This window comes from Fistularia commersonii, chromosome 17 (genome assembly GCF_037954325.1).
Source record: "Fistularia commersonii isolate RoL2024-O1a breed Wild chromosome 17, RoL_Fcom_v1.0, whole genome shotgun sequence".
NCBI classification, from domain to species: Eukaryota; Metazoa; Chordata; class Actinopteri; order Syngnathiformes; family Fistulariidae; genus Fistularia; species Fistularia commersonii.
Window position 1 is genome coordinate 6709206 of NC_141300.1, and position 14497 is coordinate 6723702.

Here is a 14497-nt window from a genome sequence, read left to right on the forward strand (position 1 = left end):
ACTCCTGCCACTGCTATTGAACAAAACTCTGAAATTACACTAAGCGTTGGCCCTTGGGGTGCAACACAGCAAGGCTACCAAATGCCCCTAAATAGTTAAAATGGGACAAATTTGCCCAGTGAGATTACTTTTTCAATCTACAATGCACCTTTAAGATGGGAAATTAAACTGATTCACATAAAATATTTTATGGCACTTGTTTCTCTTCTTTTAAATGATAGCCTTGGGGAGAGTATCAAGTCTTTCAAGTCACATATCCAAAGTCTCTGTGACTTCACAAGACATTTGGCGTCAAAGTGAAGTTGCCAGACTTTCACGATGTCAGGAAGAAGAGTCTGAAATCATCCAAGTTAATCCGACTCTCAACCAAGCAGAATGTTGTTTCAGTCCAAAAATGTCAGATTTAATTAAACTTAAGCTCTCAAAATGTATGCAATGTTATCTATTATGAAATGCTTGACTATCATTTATGCAGTTTTTGATGAATGAAAAAAAACTAGTGCAAACACAGATATAACTATGCAACACATTTCAATTATTTCAAGCATTATTTATAGTAACAAAGACCTACAAAGATAATTTATACTTCAAAGATATTTTACGGCACTATTCCCTCTCTTCTTTTTATCTGTATGTTTTAGCATGGTAGCGTTTAATGTTTTGCCTACCAAATTAATAAATAGCAGTTTAATCAGTTTGTATTTATTTTTTCTTATTAATATTATTGCTGCTGCTTTTTTCAAGCGTTTATAAAAACCCCATACACAGAACACCTCGGCCCTTACACATCTGTAAACCATATACTATTTGTTGATATGCTGAATTATTACATTCCAGCCATAATTTTCATGATTAAATCATAGGAAAATCAAACACAATTAATATTTACACAGCCAGAAAATAGGTAAATAATATAAAATAAAAATTAAATAAGAATTTTAACTTAACTTTCACCTAATTAATTATAAATTAGTCTGATACTCAGATCAACTTTTAACTGTAATTTTTTGAAACGGGTAATGCAGAATCTATATTTCCATATTATATATTATCTTACCCCAGGGTGATGTGGCCCTGTGTAAAGTTGCCTCATCACCTGTCAGCCACATGGAGGCAAAAGTCAATTCCTTTATCTGCAAATGGCTCGGCCTACCAAGGGGCTTCTCAACTGCCAGCCTGTATGGATGGCACTCACTCATGCTACCCCTGAAATCCATCACCCTGAGCTACAGGCAAGAGAAGGCAAAGGTGCTGAAGGAGTTAACGGACTCCTTTGACATGGCAGTGGCTAATGCAACCATCAGGGTTGAGACCGGAGGGAAATGGAGGGCCAAGGATGAGGTACAAATGGTGGGTGGAAGACTGCAACACCAAGAAGCTGTGGGAAAGCAGGCCTTGGTTGGAGAAACCCAGCCATCCTATGGTTCAAGGCGAGCAGGAAGGAGAGGAAGGACCTTGGTGTGGCAGATGTCACCAGGATTGACCAGGAGGTGCTCAGAATAAGGTCTGTGGCACAGGGGCAGCAAGGTCGGTGGAAAACGGAGCTAGGTGTCGACAGCCAAGCAATCAGCTGGTTGGATCTCTGGAAGCTGCCTCAGGCTCGGCTCAGTTTTCTCATTAGGGCAACATATGACACCCTACTGACCAAAGGCTTGGGACAGAGCAATGCCGTGATCTCTGCAGGACTATCAATGCCTCACTTCAGCATGTGCTGCCAGGCAACGAAACAGCACTGACACAGGGTGGGCTCGGATGGAGGCACGACCAACTGCTCAGGAAGCTGGCACTGGTGCTGGAGAAAACCCAGCAGGAAGCAAACAACCAGAATTCACTGGCGAGCTGTCACAGGATCCACTTGCTCAGGTAGGAGGAACCCACAATACATACCAGCAAGAGACCACCCAGCAAGCTATTAACATTACTGATTGTGACAGTGTCACGGGTGGATGGACTGGAAGCTGCCCACGAGACAAAGAGGGTGAAGTATGCAGACCTGGTCACAAAATGCAGAGAGTGTGGATGGAGCGTGATGCTTTACCTGGTGGAGGTGGAAGCTAAAGGCTTTGTGGGCAGGTCAACATCATACCTGCTCAAGAGCCGGGGCCTACGTTGAACCACACTTAGCTGGTCCATCAAAGATGGCTCTGAGGAAGAAGAAAAAGCAAGCCACACGCCGTGGCTAAAGAGGCAAGACAAGGCTTGGGGAGCAAAATCTAGATAGCGTTTGCTGCAGGGGGTGTCAGGGAGATGTCCCCTGTTCGTTGCCCTCCCCCAGGAGATGTTCTCGGTTAAGGGGGAAAACATCAATGAGTGCTGGGCCGCAGCTGAAGACCCTGCAGCAAAACCTTGCGGTAAGCGGTCAGGTTTAGGCACCCATGCCATGCACAGTCCACCACAGCCACAGTCGGCGGTGTGACAGGCCTAAGGCCCTGCAGAACATATCATCTCTCTGTAATCAATTATTGATGTGTAGGCACCTCTATGTTTCAATGAAGAACACTTTATTATGGCAATATCAATTTATTTTGACCTAGTAGAAATCCTACAATGACATATTACAGACTAGCTCCAGTTCAAGGCACTGTAAAAATGCACAATTGAAAGCCTGAGCAGCTTGATACCAACTCATTTTAAGAGAGGAAACAGCTTAGTGAGTCTGGGATGTCTTTATCCACCCACCTGTTGAGTGTAACTGATTTCATTTATACTGCTTAGTATAAGATTAACCGAGAATGCCTTTACCTTGTATAGAGTCACAACCCACTACTTTATGTCAAACGGAACCTTTTATCACAATGAATTTTAAGTTTGGCAAATATTCATACTTATGCATTCCGGGTTGCTTTAGCCTTTTGTTATAACACAATTCAGTCATCCCTTTTTTAAGATATGTGACCCGGCTCTGAAGAAAAGCAGGTGCACACACACACATTACAAAACAGGAGGGGAGGGGGAGTAATCACAAATAGGAGGGAGAAAGGCAGGGAATGGTGAATATGTGCGTGGTAAGATATATTTTGAACACATGGATTGACAATACATTATTTATAAGCACCACAGACTGAAAGCATCAACACAAACACAGCAGTCAACTGATACTGCAGCGGTATAGCCTTTGGACGCATGATAGGACACTTAGTGCCTTATCTTAGCTCTATGGGGTCATAGGCAACGGCACACAGCGCTTGGCACAGTGCTCATATCTACACAGCAGGTCCATACTGAAAGCACTCCTACAGTTCTGGTCAAAGCTTTCTGCAGTGTCCCAGCAGGCCCATGAACAAGCCTACAGAAAATTAAGCACTTAATAAAAAAAATAATAAATAAATAAATAAAAAAAGCATTAGTGCCTGTAAACATCTGGTCACTTCTGAAACCCAAATAACATCACTCTTATCAGGCTGGTTCCCCCACAACAGTCAAATAAAAAATCATGGACTAAGATATCAAAAATAGATTCTTCGATGTCATTTCGGTTCACAACAATAAATGTACACCTGCCTTTTCACACATTTTGACAGGTTGTGATTCACATTCCGAACTTGTGCACGGATTTAATTTGACAGCTCTTCTTTTCTCAGCTTTTTTTCAAACCTTAAATGCAACACTGGATCATTCCTAATGAAACTGGACACTCTTACATGCATGCAAAAAGAATAAGTGCTGAAATAAACTTTGTATCGCGGTCAGAATTCTTTCACAGATCATATCCATGTATTATACTGGTGATCAACACATCCCAAGCTACTAAAATATCCATTCGATCAATTCATTTTCTTCATTATCATACCTGTCTTTCAAACAAATATTTTTGATGAGAGAGGCAATAACACACACGCACAAACAAATGAGAGCCATCTTAGAATATGAGCACAGCAAGTGTAGTATGTGTTATGCATGATCATATTCGGTTATCGGCATGTCTGTTTGTCAGTTTGGTTTGTGTGCTTTGCATCTATTTGCGATCCAATATCCACTGCTGTGAATGTGATGGCAGGGAGGGAGAAAAGACAAGAAAAAAATAAACACTGGCAGGAACAGAGAGCAAGATAGAGAGCAAATTAAGAGGTTTTATTACACTGACTTGGTAGGCAGAAAGGCTCAACAAACAAAACACACACACACATACACGCTCACGCACGCACGCACACACACACACACACACACACACACACAAGCGCACATACACACGGAGTTCAAAAACCCAGACATGCAAATTGGACCACACATCAGAGAAGGCAATTAATATATCAGTCATATCATTCTCTTTAGAGACCAATGCTTGATGGATTAAGGTGATTTTGTAAAGTGCATGCTAAATCTCCCATTTCATTTCTAGGGTAGGAGTACACAACGTACTACTGCATACAGCTGAAACATTTTAAATTATTTATAGGAGGGCAGGGTTGCACACGCACACACACACACACACACACACACACACACACACACACACACACACACACACACACACACACACACACACACACCGTTGAGTTTTGATCACTGCACAGGACACTACACTGATTTACATGAATTCTCCGCAGACTCACATATGTCTAACCTTGCAAAACTTGACATGAAAATATCATCATGAAAACTAGCTTTTTGTACCAATAAGGGGGGTTGGGTCTAATCAGCACATTACCAAAAGAGATTTTATATGTTTGCACAGTGAAGAATAAGTACACAGACCTTCACATAAATAACATGACTCCTTTAGGAGTAAGCAATGTATAAATTTAATTGAGGCAAATGCAGCCCCCTCCCTGCCCTCCATACATTCATCTCCTGACGCCTCACACCTTCTGTTTTTCCCAGAGAAGGACCAGCAACAGCCTTCAGAGACTTGGAGCAAGGGACCCTGTCAGATGCTTTTCCCTTGTTCACATCTCCAGATATCAAGCAACATAAAGAGTGTTTACTCAGTGTAGTGCTATGATTTCTTTCTTTTTTTTTCCTTTTTCTTTCTTCCAGCAATGATTAGGCCTTTCCCCAATGTGTCAGGAAGCATGTAATGATGACAGATTACAAGCAGGGATTTGGGGAAATACTAAGAAACAGGTATAGGAGAGTTTGAGATAATTCAACTCTACCCCCTGAATAAATTGCAAAAACTTGTTAGATCCCCAGGACACAGTAAGAAGAAAATCTGCGAGACATGAAAATTTGAGTGTCGGGTCCCATATCCAGTTTTGAGATTATGGTGCCGTAATCCTCCATTTACATAGTTAGATTTCAGTAGGGTATTACTGGGAAGATGAGGAATGTTATAAATGTTTAATGTGGAGGATCAGGGGACAATGTAAGATAAAGCTGGAGGCCCACAGGGTAAATATCCAAATGGTGTTTCCTTTTCAATAAATAACCACTAGGGTATTGATTAACAGTTAGGAAACATCAGACTTTCACTAACAGAGGGAATGGGAGAGCTGTCACTGAAAATTCCAAATTAATTAGTATTATTGTTATTACTTCAGGGCGGCACGGCCAGTGTCTCCCTGAGCCAGTCCCAATCCCAGATAAATGCAGATGGTTGCATCAGGAAGGGCATCCTGTGTAAGACTTTTGCCAATACCAAACATGCGAATCAAACCTAATAATCTCATACCGGATCGGTCGAGGCTCGGGTGGTACCGGACAGCCAGTGGTACAGATGACCTACAGGGTACCAGTGGAAATTGGACTACTGTGGGTTGAAGAAGGAGAGGAGTAAGGTGTGTTCGGATGCCGAGAGAGAAGAGGAAAGGCAAGAGTCTGGGAGCGAGTGTAGGGACTTTGAATAATGAGACTATGACAGGAAAAGATAGACAGTTGGTCGACATGATGGTGAGAAGGAAGGTGGATATATTGTGTGTTCAGGAGACCAGATGGAAAGGTAGTAAGGCTAGAAGCTTAGGAGCAGGATTTAAGTTGTTGTCATGGTACTGACAGGAAGCGAAATGTCGTAGGAGTTATCATGAAGGAGTTATTTGGAATGTTCTGGAGGTGAAAAGAATGCCAGATAGACTTACGAGTCTGAAACTGGAAATTGAAGGTGCGATGCTCAGTGTTGTTAGCGACTATGCCCTGCAGGTGGGATTGAGTGACAGGAGTAAGAGAAGTTCTGGAATGAGTTAGATGAAGTGATGATTTCAATGGGCATGTTGGTGATGAAGAAGTTCTAGGCAGATTTGGTTAACAGGATAGGAACACAGAGGGTCAGATTGTGGTAGACTTTGCAAAAAGGATGGAAATGGCTATAGTGAACACTTTTTTCCAGAAAAGACAGGAACATAGGGTAACTTATAAGAGCGGAGGTAGGAGCACGCAGGTAGACTACATCTTGTACAGATGAGGTAGCCTGACAGAGATCAGTGACTGCAAAGTAGTTGTAGCTGAGGGTGTAGCCAGACAGCATAGGATGGTGGTTTGTAAGATGACTCTGGTAACAAGGAAGATCAAGAGGACAAAGGAAGCACAGAGGACACTGCTTTTGGATGTTGACCAGGATGATCTGAATCTATGTGATGGAAAGTTACGGTCTTGAGGAGTATGATTTAATGCCATTGGCATACCAATTGTAAAACTCACATTCAACCCCAATTCAACAGTCATACAACGTTTGTGTACAGTTTTGTGCCTGCTAGGAATAAATATACAAGTTCAACAGTCTGTTTAATATAAAATATTGATCACAGCAGATTTTAAGGGGCCTGAAGATAAGATTATTTTCAATAAATCTAGTGACCAATCATTAGGGCTCAAATTCTATACATGATTCAAAATTTCTTTTCAAATATCATAAATAGAAAATATAAATGACAAAGATTTGATATTTAGTGAATTAAAATGAAAAGCTTAGCAGTACTAAATAATGTGAAGAGCAACTGTGTACAAATGCTAATGATCTACTGTTGGAGAAAAGTTTCATGCGAAAAATGATAAGTGATTGTAAGGACAGGGTCCAAGTGCCTTCCAGCTGTGTGTGTGCGTGTTTGAGGCTGGAAAGATATGACTGAGTGAGTGGGGCAGGTGACGGAGCTCCTTAGATGGAGTGGGGTGTTAGAGACTAGAGTGATGAGTTGGAGATCTTCAATTCTAATTAGCTGCACTAGGCGCGACCCGTGGGCGAAACAATGTCAGGTGATTACATTGTGTGATTTGCAGTATTCACTTGGTAGGCCTCTCACATCCCATAGCTTTAACTGGGCTTGACTCACAAGGATATTTGTTGTTGACTGTGAAGTGGTTTTGACCAAATCCGGGATTAGACCATCCCTGTTGAATGGATTCCATTTCCATTAAATTTATTATTGCCTTATTTGTTTTGAGTTCATTTTAACAGTCCTTTGGCCCTTGGCTATTGTCCCTTGGCAATTGTATCCTATTTATTTTCTTGGATTGCAATGGCTTGATAATTAAAATAAACAACTTTATCCCTTACAAAGAAAAAAAAAATGTAAATGTTATTCAATGCATGCACTGTTAACAATTTTCAAGTGATTTATGAATAGCCAAGCACGAAGAGCTCTACATCCCTCAAGTGGCTTTTTAAATGGTATAATGAATAAGTGTGTTAATGGATACACAAAAAGGAAGAGATGCATGGACGCTATTCTGCAACTGCTCAGATATTTACATTAAAAGCCGCAGTAGAAAATAAAGCCATAAAGTGATGTAAGTGCAACGAGAGACTATCCAAACAATGCTGACTAACAAGCGCCAGGCTTCTCCCTCAAGGAAAAGTGTCGTCTTTGATGCTTCTCATCACATTTTCATCTGCACTTCTTTATGTGGACAGAATGACAGGATATGAAACCACAAGGGAGGGCTCAGCGGAGGCGGTGAAGAAAACAGTGCCGGGCCTCCAAAAGACGACTTAACTTAAAAATGACAGTATCCAATAAATGTAACTCGAAAGGCAGTGTTCACAGCTCCTGTATGGGAGTCTTTCCACATATGTGGTGGGCTTCCCCATGATCCAAAGGGACCTCTTACTTACAATTGTATTGTCCATACTATTGATTGGTATAACTTATAGAAGAAATGAATATAGAAAGAAAGAATATATCCTCTTTCAATTGTTTCTATCATAATTCTATTACAAGGTCACAGAGCTGCACAGGTAGTGATCAAGCAAGCAATATTATACCATAAAATGTTGTAGCAAACTAAGTTTATGTGAGCTAGTGAAAAATAAATCTGTATATAGATATGCAAATGCAGTGGTTTTATATATAAATCTTTTCAGGTCAGTTCTATAAGCCACATTGACATTGATCGGTTTCGGTAATGCAGTATACCACATTTCTTGGTAATACAGTACATATCAATATATCACAATGCATGATTAATATGATTGAAACAAACCAGGTAGATTTTGCAGATATGATCATCATTTGATTTAGGTGCTGCAACTTTGTATGATAAAAATGTAATGTACCGGTATACTTAATTAATCCCTCACAGCGAAATTTATTCTCTGCATCTAACCCATCATGGATGAACCATGAGCAGTTGGCTGATATCCATCAGCTCCAGGGGAGGAGTTAGGGGTTCAGTGTCTTGCTCAACAGCACTTCGGCACACTGGGAGAAGCCAGGAATCGAACCAGGAATGTTCAGTTCTAAAGACGATTGCTCTACCTCCCATTCTACGCCGCTCTTAATAAACGCTTCAATATGAAATAAAAATCCCTTTCAATTAATAATGACATGATATGATGCTTAAGTTATAAAAGAAGGACTCAACAGCAGATTGTATTTATATCTTACATACTACAATTATGAATGTAACTAATTCCCATGCAGTGATGGATGTATACCTTAATAAATCAGTTGGTAATTCACTCTTACACGTAAGATACATCTACATTACATCTAATTTTAATAAGCACACTGTGTTCCTTAAAAAAAACATTTCCATTTAAATGCTTACAGTATCCATTAATTATGGTCATACAAAAGAAACACGAGAGACTGAAAGAAGGGGCTGAAAGGGAGGTGTGGCATTAAAGTAGAGGAATAAAATGAAATTTAAATGCATCTCAGTTGAGCCAGAGCAATGTGATGGCTGAACTGAGGGAGCAATGCAAGATTTATATTCAGAGGGGAAGAAATCTTGGCATGAAGTACCTATGTTAAGAGGCTTCCGGGAGGAGGCAGGGGGATTGTATTGATGAGGAAGTACAGGAAAGATGCGTGTGGGTGCAGGATTGTGGTCCTGAGGGGGATGTTCCGTCTATGGCAGCGATATGCAGCTCAGACAGCGGATTTGTGTTTCTGCTCTATAATCAATTTGCTGTCTGGATCCCATTGCACATAATCCTAAACATCCACTCCTTGTTTGATCCTGCTGTACCCTTTCATTTTTCCCCACGCTAGTTCCATTCTATCCCTCCTGTTCACTTTTATTTATTGTCCTACCTCAAGACTATAAAAAGTCCAATTTCTATCAATAAAACATGCATAAAACCTCACAAATAATATCCTTCAATCCAAGCGTTCTTTTTCAGAGTGGGCTACTTCCCAAATTGCTATGTAGCTGTCTTGACCCACTGACTTTTAGGGCAATGTGTGGAACTTTGGAAGTAATTATCACAGGGTGTGTGCATCTGAGTAATGAAAATGTGAAGGTTAACCTTGACCAAGGGCAAAATTTTAGCTCATCTCACTGTTTTGGTCCAAGCTTGCTGCCATCTGCTCCAGAGCTTCGGAGCCATTACACTGGCTGACCAATCAATAACATATTACATATTGGCACGGTGCATCAGCTCCGGTTACGATTAGCTTATTAAAAGTCAGGCACATTACACACTAGAGAGGATTTTTGCTTGATTTATGCAGCAATGAAAAATAAAAAAAGAGCAAAGTGTAATTAAAAGTAATTTATTTTTGTTTGCTGGAGAAGCAGAAAAGGGAAGGGAAGCATTCTCATCAAAAGTGCACTTTTTGCTGATCACTTTTGTATTTGCTTGGTGTAGAAATTTAAAGATCCTTTCCTCCGAGCATGGACGAGCTGACATTTGCTGAGGATGTCGGAGTTGTGTATGTGTGTAACAGTGTATGCAGGGATTGAGATGAAAGCCTGGAGAGACAGCCAGGAGGGGGACGATGGAACAGCAGGTGGTGCTCAGAGCACTCACGCTCTGACTGAAGGAGGCCACATCATTTTTGTGTCAACAGATCAATACATGTTAGCCCGGATGAAGACTATCCTTTTCAGATTGTATGACATGGACAGAGATACCTGCTAAAAATGCTGCCCCTTCTTCTCCTGCAAAAAACCCAGACAACCCATAATGTATGTGTAGCTTGAAAATTAAATGGCTGTCGCTTACTGATGACTGCAGACACAAATTCAGTTTTGGACCAGTAGAAATGTAAACACTGCGTATCATGGGGCAAGTCTTAACTTACATGCGTGTGTACATGCATGGTCGTGCACGCAAACAGGCCTCACACACACACACACACATTACGCTACACTGTCAGCAACTGTTCCGCGCGCTGTCATTGGACCAGGCAGATTGTCACTTCTACTGTTTCCAGCGGGTGCATATAGATAAGAACTACTAATTGCCTCACTGGAACAGCAACGTGACTCGCATGTGGCTGGATGAGTCTGGGAGGAGGGGGGGGAGCTGACACACATAGGTGAGGTTTTGTCTGGAGTGAAAATGAGGTATATGAAAAATCAGAGTGAGGAGAAGAAGATGTGGAGAGAGCAGACTCACACTCCTCCGTTTCCTTCTGGTTACTGCCAGAAGGAGCAGTTGAAGCCTTAGGTTGAGCTTAAGTATGGCACTATAAAAAGGTGAACGTGAATCACGCTGGCAGTCTTACCGTGGCCTGGCCTCAACGTTGTGCTGGAAACAAAGAGAGAGAGAGCGACAGAGATCGTTAGAACTGATTCTCACTATAAGGAGCAAAGCATTTAAATTATATCTGCAAGAGTTGTGGGTGTCAAATTAGAGGTAAACAACATAACGATTCACGTCCATGCTGCACAGCTGGTGGGCCTCCAAATCAGACCAATTAATTTTTGTCAATTTGTAATGTTCTTTATAGTTATCAGCATTAATAGGATGGTCAAAAGTTTGAAATATAAAATAGATTTGCTTTATTCTCAGCACTATTATTTTAGAAGTATACTCATCAGCATGGGAGACATAATTTTTGCTTGTTGCCAACCGTCCTTGAAAACGGAGTGTATTTTTTCAGTCTTAAGTGGTTCTATTCTTCTTCGTGATTAGGAGGCTTTCCCTTACCTTGGATTAAGCTGAAATAAAGATGTAACTGTCTTGCTGGGTCTGTGGGTATCTAGCTGGGTGCAAAGGTGCAACAGATATAAGAAAACCAAAAGAATGCTTGTGAAACAGGAGATTATTTTCCCTTCTTCCCCTGTTGCAATTGTGTGAAGAAGTCAAAGAGAAATCGATGATTGACCCAGCTCAAAAGCTTTTCTGGAATATTTTTCAGTGCCCAAACCACTTGTTACAATGTTTCGTGATCTTAATTGCTCTATTCTCATAAAGAACCTCGAGCAAGAGCCGGCCTCTTTTGTTGTCTTTAATATTCTGCCCAGCAGTGATTGTGCTGTAGCAGTGGACCTTGACTACCAGCGCCGAGATGGCCGTGCCAAGGAAGGGATTTTGACACTGTAACGAACAGCCTCTTGCAGGCTGTTGCTCTTTGGCAGCATTGCAGATGAGAAGAGAGCTGATGAGAGGAGGCTGTGGAGCCGTGACTGGCTGTCTGCCTCTCTGAATAAGATTTGGCTCTAGATTTAATTAGCTTCAGATCGGGACAAATTCTCGGTTTCAAATATTTGAAATGCGGGGCTGGGGGGAGAAGGTTTCTGGTTTACCTTGTCAAATCCTTAATTAGACTCAAATTATATCAGAGTAAAAAAAACTGACAGAAAAGACAATCTTGAAATGCTGTAAAGACAATAACACACAAAGTCAAAATGCACAAACTCGCTTACCTGACCAATTAGTAGTTAATTTAGCCAGCAAAATGATTCTTAGTGGATAATGGGGTGTTTCTAATTATGACTTTCTTTCTGGCACCATGAAAGAAACGTCTGTATGTAAACTCCAGAGATGACCAAAATCAACATTCATCAACTCATTATCTATACCACTTATCCTACGCTCAGGGTTTGGGGGGGGGGGCTGGAGCAACAACCATTTATTCTCTCATTCACACATCTGGGCGATTTATGGTCTCCAATTAACCTACGGCATGTTTTTGGACAGGGAGAGGAAATCATCAATATTATCATTGCTATCATCTATTATAAGAATAATCATTCATAAGGATCTAATTGTGCCACAGAATGTAATTTCTACTGTCAGAATGATACTATGGTAATTCTTGGAGGGATCAGTAAGTATTAGTTTAGTTATGCACACTGCATTTTTCAGTATGTATTCAGACTGTGTTATATTACAATGAAAATGGAATGATGTCGGATCCCCAGTTGTGTGGTTTGTTTTCATTTCATCCAATTCAGTCTTGTTATTTTCAGTATCACTGGCTGCAAATCAAATGAAATACACAAATGAAATTGACACAAAGTTTTCTCTGAGTTGCCACATTAATGACAATAGTTCATGAAAGGGGCCAAAACATTAGGATACTTGCTTCTCCTGCAATGTACTATTATTTGCTTATCCTTGAGCGAAGGCTGTATGCATACAAACGACCTTGACTCTGCTGTCTGCCATCTTAATAGATAATGCTCAGCCGCAGCTGTAATAGAATAGTTACAAAGATTAACTTCAAAAAACAACCAATTGTGACCATGGTGTGATATGAAACTTTATTAAATACAGACCTCCTGTTCCCCCATCTCCATGTGTCTGTTCTTTTTCTAACTTTGAACCAAGCTCTGTACTTAATTAAAATGTATATGGCAACTTTTCGAGAATTTGCTGTTGCAGCACATTACTAAAAAGGAGCAAACAGCTAACCTCCTCGTAACTATGCATCATGAAATTAGAGAGTCTGGATTTTATTCAAAAATCGAACTTTTTCTCATAAAATTCACATTGCTATTACATGATGTAGTGAATGTATTCATCATATAATTTGCATGAAATAATTCAGGAGGTGGTGGGCTGTGTATTTAATGGCCTTTCGTATACACAGACTGGAAAGGGCATCTGGTCTCTCCTTATACTGTAGGAGAGGTTTGTATATTCCTAGTTAGTAATAGGGGTTTGTTGGGATGAAGAATACAATAAAGCTCTTAATATGTATGGGTAGATAGGTGGAATTGTGGATGGATGTGATTTTTAATACCACATTTTCAAATTCTTATACCTTAGATATTATTTTAGAGATAATTTTTTTTACAATACCTTGATAGTCCTGATTGTCTGTGTCAATTAAACACACTATACTGCTATACAAACTGACACCCCCCAGCACTTTTTAATAAGTACATGGAAATGATAGATATGAATTTAAATGCCAAAATACGCCAAAATAATATGGTCTCCTTTTTTCTTTTCTGGCTTCAATTGTTTGTTTGGTGTTCAGGAGGTGTTTCTCGTGATTCATGACTGTAGTCGCGTGTGTTTATTGCCTCTACATGTGTGCCAGTGTCCCTGCATTACGAGACAGATAAGAGATTATTAACAGAACCGGTGGTAATTTGTTTGTCTGGCCGAGAGCGAGAACACTCACCCCAATTACGTGCTATGATCTTTGGGGAGAGGTTAGGGGAACAGATTATAAGGAGGTGAGAAATATTTCATGTGTTTTTCAATTACATGAGTTTGCTTTTTCATGGCTGTGGCATGTGCAATTGATATGTTTACAAAGATGCTTGAAAGTGTTGTTTTTCTTGTTCAAGAAAACAAACAAACAATGGCATTACATTCACAAATGCTAAAGGCTACAACTGTATCTCCCTAGTAGGCTTCGTAAGGACAAAACCAACAGTTTTAAAAATCAATTTTCATTGAAACAAACCGGTAACTTTAACCATACACAAAGTAGTGGTATTTTTCCCCCCTTAATTGTCAAATCTCTTGATGGTTTCTTTTATGGATTTCATTTCCCAAACATTATTCCATCACTGTGCAACTGCACTCTGCACTGGGACTGACAATCTAAGATAAATAAGTCTGGTCTCTCAAACAATAGCTTCATGATGAGCAGATGCAAAGAAAGTAATTTCCTTATACGGTCGGTTTGTGTACTAATGAGGGTTAACTTTATATACTAATGAGAGTTAAGCTGAAATTTCCAAAGTATGCATTTGATTGTGAATGTGTGAATGAGCCAGTGTTGCAACAGAGTCTCAGGCGGCAAATGCCTGAATGCACTGTATATGAACACAATTAAATATGTTCAGGCCATTTCACACAAGCTCTGTCAATTTCAAAATGCGTATTATTAAATTGATCATTTTAAATCACTTAAACAATAGGTAGCTTATGAGAATGTGTCAAGCAAAGTCATTTTGATTTATAACTTAAATTCATAAATGAGGTTTTGAC

The 14497-nt window shown here is 40.2% G+C and overlaps 1 protein-coding gene across 3 annotated transcripts in view; it reads right to left on the minus strand.

Annotated features, from left to right (window-relative positions):
* trim44 (tripartite motif containing 44) overlaps nt 1–14497 on the minus strand; it is a 56414-nt gene that overhangs the window by 19055 nt on the left and 22862 nt on the right. For 2 of the 3 annotated variants that reach the window (XM_086163097.1, XM_086163098.1), the window contains exon 5: nt 10827–10849. The exons of the other annotated variant lie outside the window; for it this stretch is intronic. In XM_086163097.1, the coding sequence (XP_086019223.1) occupies nt 10827–10849 (23 nt within the window). The remainder of the gene's footprint in view (nt 1–10826; nt 10850–14497) is intronic. 3 annotated transcript variants of the gene reach the window in all.